The sequence below is a fragment of the Bufo gargarizans genome, chromosome 1, assembly GCF_014858855.1.
Source record: "Bufo gargarizans isolate SCDJY-AF-19 chromosome 1, ASM1485885v1, whole genome shotgun sequence".
NCBI classification, from domain to species: domain Eukaryota; kingdom Metazoa; phylum Chordata; class Amphibia; order Anura; family Bufonidae; genus Bufo; species Bufo gargarizans.
Window position 1 is genome coordinate 546830295 of NC_058080.1, and position 14841 is coordinate 546845135.

At 45.6% G+C, this 14841-nt stretch overlaps 1 protein-coding gene across 2 annotated transcripts in view; it reads right to left on the minus strand.

Annotated features, from left to right (window-relative positions):
* Positions 1–14841, minus strand: part of TXNRD2 (thioredoxin reductase 2) — a 137564-nt gene that overhangs the window by 19187 nt on the left and 103536 nt on the right. For both annotated transcript variants that reach the window (XM_044275570.1, XM_044275571.1), the window contains exons 15-16: positions 9023–9094; positions 8626–8723 (exon numbers count right to left, since the gene is read on the minus strand). In XM_044275570.1, the coding sequence (XP_044131505.1) occupies positions 8626–8723; positions 9023–9094 (170 nt within the window). The remainder of the gene's footprint in view (positions 1–8625; positions 8724–9022; positions 9095–14841) is intronic.

Below are 14841 nucleotides of genomic sequence, written 5' to 3' on the forward strand. Positions count from 1 at the left end.
TATGCACCTGTTAAAACTTGGTGAACATGTGCAAGGAAGTCGCTGCCTTACACAACTGTGAAGCGGAAGCATGGTGGAACCGAGCCCAAGAAGCGCCCATCTCCCTGATCGAGTGGGCCGTGGCACCGAGGGGCGGTACCTTGCCCCGGGAGCGGTATGCTTCAGCAATCGCCAAACGAATCCACTTGGTAATTGTCACCTTAGAGGCCGGCAAGCCTTTGGGGGACCTTCAGGAACAACAAATAGAAAGTCTGTACGGTGGAACGAACTAGAAATGGACAGGTAAATCCTCAGAGCCCGAACCACGTCCAGCTGATGGAGAGCTCGCTCCCGAGGATGTAAGGGAGAGGGGCAGAACGAAGGGAGAACAATGTATTAGTTGATATGGAAGGCAGAGACCACCTTCGGCTGAAAGGAAGGTACCGGGCGGAGCACCGCCTTATCTTGGTGGAGAACAAGAAAGGGCTCCTTACAAGAGGGCGCTGCCAATTTCGACACGCGCCTAATGGAGGTGATTGCTACCAGGAAGGCAACCTTTCAGGAAAGAAGGGAAATAGCGTCTAGAGGCTCAAAAGGAACAGACTGGAGGGAACCTAGGACCAGGTTCAAATCCCAAAAGGGTAAAGGGGGGGGGGGGGGGCCCGATACGTCAGGACAGTGTGAGCCACCTCTTGTAGAAAGGTCTTAACCAGGGCCTGGCCGGCTAAAGAACACTGGAAAAAAACTGACAGCGCCGACACTTGGCCCTTTAAAGAACTAAGCACAAGACCCAGTTCCAGACGCTGGTTTCCTGGCCTTAATCATGGTGTGGATGACCCGGTCAGGGAAACCTCGCTGCCTCAGAATGGCGGTTTTAATAGCCACTCCGTCAAACATAGCAACTCTAAACCCTGGTGGAAGACAGGACCCTGAGAGAGAAGATTGACTCTGAGTGGATGAGGCCACGGCGTGTCTCCTCGAAGGAGCATGATATCGGTGTACCACGCGCGACGGGGCCAATCCGGAGCAATGAGAATCATCTGGATGCCCTCCAATCTGATTCTGCGCAGGACTCTGGGCAGGAGGGAATACGTACAGTAGAGAGAACCCGTCCCATGGTACCACCAGTGTGTCTACGGCGCACGCTCGAGGATCTCTTGTTCGAGAGAAGATGGCGGGAAGTTTGTTGTTGAGTCTGGACGTCATCAAGTCCACCTCTGGTCGGCCCCAATGGAGACAAATGGAGTTGAACACTTCCGGGTGCACCGACCACTCTCCCAGGTCCACAGTTGTCCGACTGAGGAAATCCACCATCCAATTCTCCACCCCTGGAATGTAGACCACCGATAACGCTGGTAAATGAGTCTCCGCCCACTGCAGGATTTTGGCCGACTCCTCCATCACCTCTTGACTGCGGGTTCCTCCTTGGTGGTTGATGTACGCCACTGCCGAGGCATTGTCCGACTGGATCCAAATCGGCTGGCCCCTCAGGAGAGGGGTCCAATGGAGAAGCGAAAGATGAATGGCTCCAGGATGTTGATGGGCAGTTTGGACTCTGACTGAGACCATACGCTTTGGACTGTCTGGGGCGGGAAGACTCCGCCCCAACCCTGAAGACTGGCATTGGTGGTAATGACAGTCCATGAGATCGGAAGAAAGGACTTCCCCACCTCCAAGGTTGAGACTGAGAGCCGAACGCACCCTTGGGGAAAGGACGATGTGACGGTCCAAGGACTCCGGTGACTTGTCCTAAGACGATAAAATTGCTCGTTATAGGCGACGAGTGTGAAACTGTGCAAACGGGACTGCCTCGAAGGAAGCGACCATTGCACCCAAGACCCGCATGCAAAATCGGATCGATGGGAAACTGCGCCGGAGGAAGGGCTAGCGGCTTGTCCAGAGGTAACGCTGCGTCCGCGTCGAGGATCATCCCAAGAAAGGTGATCCGCCTGGTTGGGCGTAGGGAAGACTTCTGGAAGTTTACCAACCAGCCAAAGCGAGTCAGGGTGTTTAGAGTGATACGTAGACTGACCTCGTTCTGACTGAAGGTCGGTGCCTTGACCAGGATGTCGTCCAGATATAGAATCAGGGTGATACCCCTGTCACGAAGTAGGACAGCGAGCACTTTTGTGAAGATTCGGGGCCACGGTTGCCAAGTCAAAGGGAAGGACGACGAACTGGTAATGGTGGGGACCTACCGCGATGTACCGGAGCAATCGGGACTGTTAGGTACGCGTCCTGGATGTCTATTGAGGAGAGGAATTCTCCCCGCTCCAGTGAAGCAACGACGGAGCAAAGGGACTCCATTCTGAAAGAAGTGTTCCTCCCGGAGAACCGGGGAGATCACGCCGCGATCGAGGAAAGACGGAATTGCATGAAAAAAAAAGCCAAAGCACGATCCAGATCTCTGGGGGGCTGGGACAGAAAGAAACAGTCTAGGGGAGGAGAAGGAAACTCGATCTTGTAACCGGAGGTTAAAATTTCGAGCTTCCACGCGTCTGAAATATGGTCCCGCCAAATGTCCCGAAAAGGGAGGAGACACCCCCCCCACCTCATGGGTGGGGGCGCCCCTTCATGCAGAAAGCTGTTAATTGGCCAAGGGATGAGTGGGCTGGGCTCATCGGCGCTAGGCTGGGTGAGGCCGAAAGAATGGCTTTTTTCGCTGGTCTTGCTTGGAGGACTTGGGAGGGGCTCCTGCCGCCGAACGAGTACCCGAGAAGCGGGGAAAGGAGTGAATCCGGGCATTTGAGGACTTAGCGCGAAACGTGAGCTTAGATCTGCCCTGTGGGTGGTGGGTACTTTTACCACCTGTGGCCTCGGAGATAATTTCATCCAAACGGGACCCGAATAAACGGGAGCCGGAAAAAGGGAGGCCTGGCAGGGAACGCTTTGAGGACGAAACCGCTGCCCAGACCTTAAGCTACAGTTTGCGCCGTAAGACTACCGCGAGAGCTGATGAGCGGGCAAGAAGTGCACACGCGTCCAAGGATGCCTCACAGAGATATTTCCCCGCCTGGAGCTCCGCCAGAGGGAAGTCTGCTGCCAAGTCTTGATTTAACCGGAGTGCCCATTCTGAGACTGCCTAAGCCACCCAGGCGGAAGCAAAAATAGGTCGAAGTGCTGAGCCACTTGCTGCAAACGCCAACTTACCAAAAGATTCCATACGGCGATCTACCGGATCCTAGAGGGATGAGCGGTCAGCCACGGGAATGGCAGTGAGTTTGGTGAGACATGCGACCGGAGGCGGAGAGGACCACTTAAGAGACACTATCCACCGGAAAGGGATACAGTAGATCAAGTCGCTTGGATGTGGTAAATAGACAATCTGGGCGGTCCCACGCCTTTGCAATGACCACCGAAAATTCGTCATGTAAGGGAAAGGCTTTAGGGGATTGTTTTGAGTGGAGAAAGGACACCCCTTGATGGCTTATGGACGGGGAGTCATCCTGCACCTGGAAGGTGTCACGGACAGCAGTAACTAGGCTGTCCACCAGGGAAGCAATCTTAGAAGACTGTTCTAGATCCATATCAGAGTCAGATTCCCCAATCTCCCCATCGGACAGAACTTTCTATGGGAGGGAGGATGAATCTGACTTACCGCGAGGGAACTTAATTTTGCATTTAGTGCATGCATAATAAGTGGTGGCTGGTGGTATGCGAGGGTCGCTGGTGGGTTCTGACATGGCTGCTAACCCAAACCAATAGTGGTCTCAAAGCTGGAGAGGGGGGTAACCGTCCTACCAGTTTGCAGGTGAATGCAGGTCTAGTGATCCCAGTAGAGCTTGATGCAGCCTGAACAGCGCGGGGAAGCAAAGGGTCCTCCCACAGAGCCTTGGTAGGAAGCACAGCCCCGCCCCCTCATCATAGCGGTAGGCGGCGACTTGCGGCCTACGTTTCCTGGGAAGCTGTGGCCTAAATTAGCTACCCGCGTCCAACCGTGATACACTTTCGGTCGGCTGGGGGGGAAAAGGGACCCGGAGCGGAGCAGGCAGCCGCCCGCTTGTTGAAAACGGCTGTGGATACGGGGGAACCCGATAGTGAGCCCAGAGAGGGCGCGACCCGAAACGCAGGTAGGCCCGAGAGAAGACTGGGCCTAAAGTGGTGCGGTGGCCGGCCAGCACAGCGGTGGCCCCGGAGGAGCGTGGGATCCTCTGTAAGAGCTCCCCGTGGTGCTCTGAGGACAGAGCACCAGATGTTCGGCCCACCCACTTAGGGGACATCTGTGCTGGAACTAGAATAAGAAGAGGTGGGGAGACACCCCCATGGACCCTGAAAACAGTGAGACCCGACGAGAGAAGGAGGGAGGGGGGGAGGTAAAATACTCACCTATTCCCAATTACTCACCCCATCTTCATCCTCTTCTCTTCACCCTCCCTTAACGGACCAGCAGGGTCACCTCTTCAGAAGCTGGCACCTGAAGTGGCAGGAGACTGGTATGGCAGGAGGATCTTCACAGAACCAGGTGACCCTTTGGCTGGCGGGAAGCAGGGGAAAGAGGCTGTCCTGGTCCACCTTTTCTTCTGTGGGGAGGTCAAGCGGTGAGGGAAACAGACACCAGTCTTGCTCCCCGGGAAGACAGAGAGGTTGCCTCCTACGACACTAAGCTAAAAACCTGATATGCTTTCTCCAGGCTGGAGGGGGTATAGCCGGCAGGGGAGGAGTTATCACTTTTCAGCCTAGTGTCGCCTCCTAGTGGCAGCAGCAGCTATACCCACAGTCCTGTGCCCCCCAAGTATACGAGCAAGAAATACTGCTGCATGCAGCAGTATTTCTCCATCAAAGCTGGCATTTATGTAAGATCCCCACCGGATCCCATTATAGCAAAAGGGGATTCTCTGGTGCCCAGCTATGCTAGATGCAGTAACCCTGGTAGTCTGCTGAATTTACTAAAGATGTGAATGATGCCTTTTTGAATGTTAGAAACTTTACTATAAAGTGGAAAATCTCTGGTTTACAGTTTTGTTTATAAGTTGATTTTTGCACATATGCTTCGCATTACAAGCAGTGAGCAGCAATACTCTAGAATAGTTTCTTTAGGAAAGGTACCACCATAAAATGACATACTGTATTATTTAAAACAGGTTTTAACCATGATCACATTTTTAAGACCTCGTGTTTTATGTGGTTCACAAACCAGCAAAATGTGGATACCGGACATGTGCATGTCGCATCTTTCTCACTGCCTTCACTACAAAATTTCTATACTTGTCCACAAAACCATACAGCCACACGGATGTGGACAGCACGCGGATGATATCTGTGTGCTGTCTGTGTTTTTTGTGAACCCACAGAAGTGAATGGGTTCTCGTGTGATGCTCAGGATAGGTAATCAATATCAGATCAGCAGGAAAAGCTGGTACGAGTGCTGCCTTCTCTGCATTGTTTACCTGCTCGCCATCACAACCGCAGCTAGAGCAGGTGTAATTAAATTTTAGTCATCCTATTCATTTCTATGGGACGGCTCCTTCCTGTTCACTTGAATAAGAAGGAGTCGTCCCATTGATGTGAATGGGGACGGCTGAGATGTAATTAAACCTACTCACCTCTGCGGTTGCAAAGGCAAGCAGGTAAACTATGAAGAGAAGACAGTCCTTGTACCAGTGTTGCCTTCTCTTCAAACAGCTGTTCGGCAGGGGTGCCAAGAGTCGGACCCCCACTAATCTGATATTGATGACCTATACTGAGAATAGGTCATCAATATAAATAAAGCGAACCACCCCTTTAAGGAAGGCAAGATAGTAATGTTTTACATTATATACAAGTATAGAGCTTTTTATGCATGTCTCTTTAAATCAAGTTATTGAAAGCCACATTAAAAACATATCTACAGAATATGTGTTCACCTTCTCTTTTTTAATGCTCCTGGTATTCCGATAGATATTAGATCTGCAAATGAACTAGTTTGCAAGTTACACTTATACTAAGGCTCTGTTTACATTGGCATTCTCCTATTCTGTCAGGGTTCGGTTGCTCTTTGACGCCAAAAAGTCTGCAGTGCTATTCTTGCCATAAATAAAAAATAAAAAAACAACCTCGATGGCAACCTGACGGGTCGATTATAACTTAAAGGGGTTGTCCAGGTTCAGAGCTGAACCTGGACATCCCTCCATTTTCACCCCGGCAGCCCCCCTGACATGAGCATCGGAGCAGTTCATGCTCCGATGCTCTCCTTTGCCCTGCGCTAAATCGCGCAGGGCAAAGGCATTTTTCTGAGTTTCCGGTGACGTACCGGGGCTCTCTATGGGGCTGACAGGAACCCCGGTGACGTCACCGGCACTGATGGGCGGGATTTGGCTCTGCCCTAGCCAGTAAAACGGCTAGGGCAGAGCTAAAGCCCGCCCCTCAGAGCCGGTGACGTCACCGAACACACTGCTGGGCGGAAGTTACCGCCCGGCAGTGTGTTATTGTAAACACAAGAGCCTGTGCCCTGCGCAATCTAGCGCAGGGCACGGGAGCGCATCGGAGCATGAGATGCTCCGATGCCAGGCTCAGGAGGGCTGCCGGGGTGAAAATAAGGGTATGTCCGGGTTCAGCTCTGAACCTGGACAACCCCTTTAAAGGGATTAGTCAGGATTTTTTAGAATCCATTGAAAAATCGATCTATTATAGCTATCTTGGCTCCATTATGAACAGAAGCCATGACACTAGCGTGAACAGAGTCTGCCATGATGTCTGAATAATTTGATCTAATTAAAACAAACATTTGTGAACATACAGCAAGTACACATAACTAGGGATCGACTTCGGATGAAACATCTGAAGTCAATTCCCATAAAACTTTGTTCCAATACTGTACGGAGCAGGAGCAGGAGCTCCGTACAGTATTAAAATGTATTGGCTCCGATGAGCCGAAGTTATTGCTTTGCGAATTCTCCCAAAACTTCGAGTAATAACTTCATAAATTAATTTGTACCGTAAAAAAACATCTCCCGAACTCAGGTTTGGTTCTAAGTGGTACCTTGGAACCGAACCAGAGTTCAGGAAATGTTTTTTTTACAGTACAAATTAATTTAGGACGTTATTACCCGAAGTCTCGCGTGAATTCGCAAAGCAATCGGAAGTCGATTCGCTCTTCGCTAATTATAACACAAATGTACAAAACTATAAAATCCCTGATTCCAACTATACCATGACAAATAAAAAGGACTTATGGATTAGTACTTTTGATAATGTTCACACCAAAGAGTTTTTATAAACTGTAGCTGTTAGCTGTACAATAGAAAAAATTAAGAAAGTTCTATAGCCAAGTATTTATTTGTGTCTGTCCCCGATTTCCGATGCACATACTGCAGAGAGTATCCACACCAGAAACCACATATAACCTGACACGTGGTTTGGATTTTAATTCCACAGGAAGGTGATTTATGTTACAGATATATTCCTCAGATTTCTCCCTTTGCAATGCAGAGGGTGAAATCGGTGGCAAATCCGCAGCATTTCCTCACCTATATCTGCACAATTAGTTGTTTTTTTGTGTGTGGATTTTGCCACTGCCTATTATGGACAGATATGATGCAGATTTTCTGCTACATGTGGCCATACTCTTATGGGTTAAAAACTCGTTACTAAAAGCCATGGCTGTTATAATGAATCAAGATCATTTAAAACAAAACTTCTAAAAAGCTATTTCTTTTTTTTTTTTTTTTTTTGCAGGGAATGGTAAACATGTTTCTAAAATGACACATATGAACAAGCTTTGAGTGAATTTGTGAAGCTTCACAAGAAGAAAGACATACTTGAAGTAATCAATCTTCAGCACTTCAACCTAGAGATAATGTAGGACAAGGCTGTGGTATGTTTTCATAATTATCAAAAACTATGTAGAAGCAAACTAAAAACAATTGATTTATGTAGTTTGATACAAAGGGGTGATATATGAAATGCTCTATGCCAGTTTTCTGATGTAAAAATGTTTTTGAGAAAGTTTCTGTTTTTGATAAAAAGTTGGCAGAATAGGAGGGTCATGGCCTGCAAGGCCCACTAGATTTAAGATCTTACAACGGATACAAGATAGAGCTTACAACGGTTTTCTGGCGCAAGCTACAAGTTATTAGGTGGTGTACATTTCAGATTTTGGTGCACAGATGTGCTGAGATGCACCAAAATTAAAGGGGTTTTCCATGCTTTTAATATTAATGACCTATCCTCAGGATAGGTCATCAATATCAGATCAGGGTGCCGACACCCGGCACCCCTGCTGCTCAGCTGTATGAAGAAAAGGCACACGCCATGCTATCTCCTGTCTCTCTTCTGTTTGCTGCTATGTCTATGGCAGGCAGGAAGAGTGACAGGAGACAGCCTTCTCTTCATACAGCTGATCAGTGGGGGAGCTGGGAGTCAGACCTTCGCCAAACTGATATTGATGACCTATCCTGAGAATAGATAATCAATATTAAAAGCCTGGAAAACCCCTTTAACGGGAGGCTTTTATTAAATTTTGTGCATCTCATGCCACAGCAAAATGTATCAAGGCTGGCATTAGTTAAATTTCCCCCAATACCTTTTCTTTATTTAATTTAAAATGAGCCTTTCTTCAGGAGAATTTTTCTTGCTTTGCGTGTTTCATATTCATTTTTGTGAATTATGACCACTCACTCTCAACATACCACAACTCATTGAAGCTTTCCATTTATCAAACATACATACTTTATTCCGAGGGCAAATCCTTGGATGACTTCTCCAGCATTTGGCCCAATGAAGTGAAGACCCACAATTCTTTGCTGTGACCCCTTAAGACAAATCATCTACAATAAATGGATAAAACAGATGTCATCAATCACATTTTCAAACAATAGCTATAGTTTTAAAAAATAAACTCACTGGTATTCACATTTCTTGCCATTAACCTTTAACACCAAAGGTATTTTGGTCTTTGTAGAGCATCACTGTTTGCCAATAAATTTCATAACGTGTTTATATAAGTATTAAGCTGTTTTTCTGTCACAGATTTCCAAATCCATGTGACTTGTAAATAATGGCCTCCCTTGAGGATAAAACCATTAGACATATCTTACAACTTGATTAGAACTTAGGATGTTCTTACCTTAATATAACATTGAGATGCATCTCTTCCAGGAAGTGTAAACTCCAAAGGTTTGTAAAATGCATGGAAGACCTAAAATACAAATATATGGCAGCAACTCAAAATTTTGTTCTATCAAACTTGTGGCCTTATGAAGAATAACCTTCCAGAAAAATGTGCAAATATCAAGGTGGGGAGATATGTATCAAGCCAGGAATGTAGATGAGGAGGTTGAAACAATGGCTGTTCCCGATCTGGATGCCACCCAGATGACTTCTTTATGGTAATTTACATATCGGGCACAATATATGATACAATGATTCCTGCAATTTGGCTAGACCATTTTTAGAATACAGGGGCAAGTTAGAAACATTATCAGGTCATGCAATAATACATGGAGGCAATTTACTGGCTAAGGGCTCATGCACACGAAGGGACGCCATATGCGGAAGCAGGACCCATTCATTTCGCATCCGATGGTCTGTTGATAATGCATATCAGAACAAAAACCAAGCCATAAGCAAGAAGGAACTCCCTGTAGAGCTCAGAGATAGGATTGTGAAAGTTCTCAAGAGCACTGTGGCCTCCATAATTCTTAAATGGATGAAATTTAGAACAATCAGGAATCTTCCTAGAACTGGCCGCCCCACCACACTAAACTGGGGAAGAAGTGCCTGGGTAAGAGAGATTACCAAGAACCCAATAGTCACTCTGGCTAAGCTCCAAGGATCCTGTATGCAGATGGAAAATCTCCAGAAGGTCAACCATCACTGCAGCACTTCACCAATCTGGGTACCATGGCAGAGTGGCCAGAAAGAAACCTTTCCTCAGTAAAAAAGACACATGAAAGCCCATCTGGAGTTTTCAAAAAAAAACACCTAAAGAACAGTGAGAAATAAGATTCTCTGGTCTGATGAAAACTAGACTGAACTTTTTTGTTTCAGTTCTAAGCGTCATGTCTAGAGGAAACCAGGCACTGCTCATGGATCACTTATCCAATACCATCTTTACAGTGAAGCATGGTGGTAGCAGCACCATGGTGTGGGAGTGTTTTTCAGCATCTGGAATAGGGAGACTGGTCAGGGTTCAGTGGAAGCTAAATTGAGCAAAGTGCAGAGATATTCTTAATGAAACCCGGATCCAGAGTGTTCTGGACCTCAGACTGTGCGAAAGGTTCAACTTGCAACAAGACAATGACCCTAAGCACACAGCCAAGACAACACAGTAATGGCTTAGGGACATCTCTGTGGTTATCCTTGAGTGGCCCAGCCAGAGCCTTGACTCGAACCCAATGAAACATCTCTGGAGAGACCTGAAAATGGATGTCCACTGATGGTCCCCTTCCAACCTGAAAGAGCTTGAGATGATCTACTTTCCCTCCAACCTCCAAGTTGCCATCCTCTACTGTCCATCAGGTCCTGCTACCGCCTTTCTTAACCAATAATACCTTGCTTCAACAATTCCTCTCAAAACTTCCCCACCATCATCATGGGGAATTTCAGCATCCCTTCTGACACATGCAGCTCAACTGACCCAAACTCCTTACTTCCTCCTTCGGCCTCACTCAATGGTCCTCCACAGTCACCCACAGAGATGCACACACTAGACCTCGTTTTCACCTGCCTCTGCTCCCTATATAATATCTCAGACTCTCCTCTCCTCTGACCACAATCTTCTTGCGTTCTCAACCATTCTTTCTTCAACTTCACCTCCAGTCCAAAAACTAGCACACTCTTGTAGGAACCTCAAACATCTCTATTCGCACACTCCACAGCACACTCTCTCACCACTGTCTGCATTATCTTCCCTTAAAGGGGTTCTACGGGAATTAAGAAGATAAAAGTAGTTACATATTACTTTTTTATAAGAGCTGCCTCCTCCTCCTCTCTGCTCTGCTTATCAGAGGTTATGATCTTCTGATCAGTCTCTGGGGAATGGAGCTAATGAGAAGACATGAAGTACAGAGAGGAGGTGGGGCTGTAGTAATGAGCAGCAGCTCTTGTATGCAGTCTCCATTACCAGAGTATGTCCTATCTGTCATCTCTGCATTTCATGTCTTCTCATGAACTCCATTCCTACATAGATTCAGTTGCATTCAGGATTATAATCCCTGACAAGCAGAGCAGAGAGGAGGATGAGGCAGCTCTTTAGCTCAGTGTTGTGAAGTAACGTGTCCTGCTGTGTGATTAGGACAAGTTTTGTGTGTACTAATAGGAAAGCGGCCATTTTATTTCTTCTAATGATTGCTCCCTAGACAAAATGAGCCGTTATAACTAATGAAAGGTATTTGGGAACATATTTATAATAAAATAATATTTAAGTATTTTAATTTTCCGATTTCCCGGAGAACCCCTTTAATGATGATAATGGTGGGTTTTCTGTGGACGTTCATTCCCGACAATCTGCCCATCTAAAGATGCAGGCGAACACGCAATTAACCCAAAACGCTTGTTCATCAGGTGAATCTGTCATTCCTGTAGGCAAGAAAATGCAGCTGCATGAGGACGAGAGATTGCAATAATCGGCTGCTGTTTGGCCCATGTAAATCCACCATAATAACACAGTTACAAAATTACTTTGGCTCTCAACTCAGTTGCCATCTTCCCACACACCAGAACTCATCAAATCAATCAGCAACCCTGGCACAATCACCAGACAAAAAACTGAGACAAGCTTCCAGAGTTGCAGAACGACACTGGAAGAAAAATCACTCCAAGGAACACTTCATCACACACAAACAAGTCGTTCTCAACTTCAAGTCTGCACTCACCTCTTATAAACAGGACACCTTCAATACTTACTGGGTGTTTCCCCTTGTAGATTGTAAACTCTCGCAGACAGGGTCCTCTACCCCTCTGCACCAGTCTGTTAATAATGCACATTGTACTTGTGGTGTTTTATATTATGTGTGTATACCACCCCCACTCACATGTACAGATGTAGTAGAGTTAACACACATGCTTTATGAGACGTGTTATCTAAACTAAATGTGTTAAGCAAACACCTTCAATTGCTTTTCAATGGCTTTTGTTTCAAGATAACGCGGTGAGTTAAGAAATGTTAAGAGTTTGTTTGTTAACCCTGCTACATCTGTACTTCGCCATGGCATCAATGATGCTTTCAAATGAATAATAATAATAATTTGCAGAGAATAATGGCAGAAAATCCCCCAAACCAGGTGTTCACACCCTGTGGCATCATACCCAAGAAGACTGGAGGCTGTAATTAGTGATGAGCAAAACGAATTTGGATGAAACATCCAAAGTCGATTTGCATACAACTTTGTTCTAATACTGTACAGTTTTAGAATGTATTGGCTTCGATGAGAGGAAGTTATTGCTTTGCGAAGTCCTGCGAGACTTCGCGCAATAACTTCTGAAATTCATTTTTACTTTAAAAAACCATGGAAGCGAACCAGAGTTCGGGAAATGGTTTTTTACAGTACAAGTTTTATGTGAATCGATGTTTCATCCAAAGTCGATTTGCTCATCTCTAGCTGTAATCACTGACAAAGGTGCTTCAACTAAGAACTAACTAAAGGGTCTGAATACTTATGTCAAAGCAAGATTTCAGTCTTGGTTTTTTCCCAATAAATTAGCAAAGTTTTCGAACATTCAGTTTTTTTTTTATTTTAGCACAAGGCCACAATATAAAATGTTAAAAAAAGTGAAAGGGTCTGAAGACTTTCCGAATGCATTGTATGTGTACATCCTCATGGGTAGAAGTGGAATAAAGTGACTGAAGGCAGTAAAATAATGTGTTTTTTTATAAGGTTCTTAGCCTTTCCACAGATTGATGTTTAACGAATGCATTCCTAAAATTATAACTGATAATCACTATTTGAGAGATGCACTGTCTACATGGAGCAGGTAAGAAAGTATTTCATCACTCACTTAACCTGATATTTTGAACATGAAAACCACATTAGATGTTCTTTGTACTTTGAAGGCAACTCCAAAGTGATCAGGCAATTTCTGGTTCATTGAAAATATAAGAATCTTCAAGAATGAACCTGTGGGAAGCTGAGAGTGCACTGCAGCCACAGGCAGCATAATTCTGCACCAACCTTTGACTCACCATTTTCTGCTCTGCCCTCTGCATTTTGCCTGAGGTTCAGTGCAGTTCTGGATAGTCTCATTATGGTTGTTGAAAAAAATGTCACACAGGCCCTGCAGCTGTAGCTCTGTCACAGACTGTATCCAGGTGTCAATCATACAAATGGAGCTGGAGAAGGGGCAGGATAGATGACATTTTTGTCATATGTAACCTTGCATATGGATTAATGGATGGTTCATAACATATGTCGGAAAATGATAATGGCCACACTGGCAGCATATATATCACTGCAAACTTAGACTTCAGCATTATGCAACGTTATTCACATCTGCTCAGTGGCAGACTGGGAACTTAAAGCGGCCCTGAAAAAAAAACTAAAAACGAAAAGTGGCCCCATGTTGTAGGCAGGTAAAAACTGACAAAAGGCAGGACCAACAGAAGTAGACAGGGCCAGCAATACCATAGTGCAGCACAAAATACCCCCAGCCGCACCAAATTACACAGTGCAGAACAAAATACTGCAACGCCTGCCTCAGTATACAACTGTATCACCGCCCTGAGGATGGCAATACATTTGATTGCAGGAGGGTACCTGTGTGCGCCGGCCAAGTGCATGAGAACCTGATGCTCTTAGCATTAATTAAATGGGTTGGCCACTTTCTGGTGTTTGTGAGATGACTATATAGTACTTCTGCAACAAATTCTATATTTCATAAGGTATGGCCGCTGATGGAGAGTCTTGTGACCAGACAAATCACCTCCATGTGATGTCTCCTCCATTCATACACTTCACCTGCACTAAACTACCAAAAGAATAAGTGCAGATGGCAGGTGCAGTGTATTTGAATGGAGGAGGCATCAAATAGAGGTGGTTTGCCTGGTCACATGACCCTCCATGTGGACAACACAAAGGATTTTGTAAAAAAAAAGGAGAATACCTTATGAAATATGGAAAAGGGTGCAGAATTTCAACAAATTTAATGCAGAGAGGCTGAAAGCATCAGATCATTATGTACCCAGCCGGTGACTGTGTGGAGAGCACGGTCGACCTCCTGAGCATCAGCCCACTGGTAAATTTCCTTGTAAGGCCTATGGCGAGTCCGCCCCTGCATCTGCTGCAAATTTCAGGAAGGTTAACAGCATACCCAGTGATAATGTACAGATGTCTGAAAAATCTGAAGGGTATATAATTGACTGGCCTGATATTTCATCTTATTACATCTATAAAACAAAAAAATAATGGAATGGGAGATAGGATAGATATCTATGTAATGTATTTAGTTTGACCGAAGCTAGGTGCATAGTAATATACTAGGTCTATGTTGAGAGGAGATATTTAGATATATTTTTATATAGTGCACTACATTACAGCCTATAGAATTCACGATATATGGAAACTGTCAATGTTACAAGAATTGGAATTATGCGCTTTTTGTTATTGAAATTTCCAATAAAGAGAATGGAAAAAATATATATGAATTACTGCCGCCCACACCACAGTATGAAAATGTATCATTGTCCGGAGGACAGCAATACAGTTGAATGCAGGAGGGCACTGCCGGCCGCTGGCCAGTTGCATAAGTGTATGATCTTCCTACATTAATTAATGCTGAGAGAATGTACCTGGCTGGCATACTGGCAGCCATGAGGAAGGCTTGGGTGGCCCCCCTGGGCATCGGCCCAACTGAAAATTTCCCTGTAGGGTCTATGGCCAGTCCGCCTCTGACTTGAGCCAAACACATAATATCTCAACAACCCATGTAAAACAACCAGTGAAATGTTCA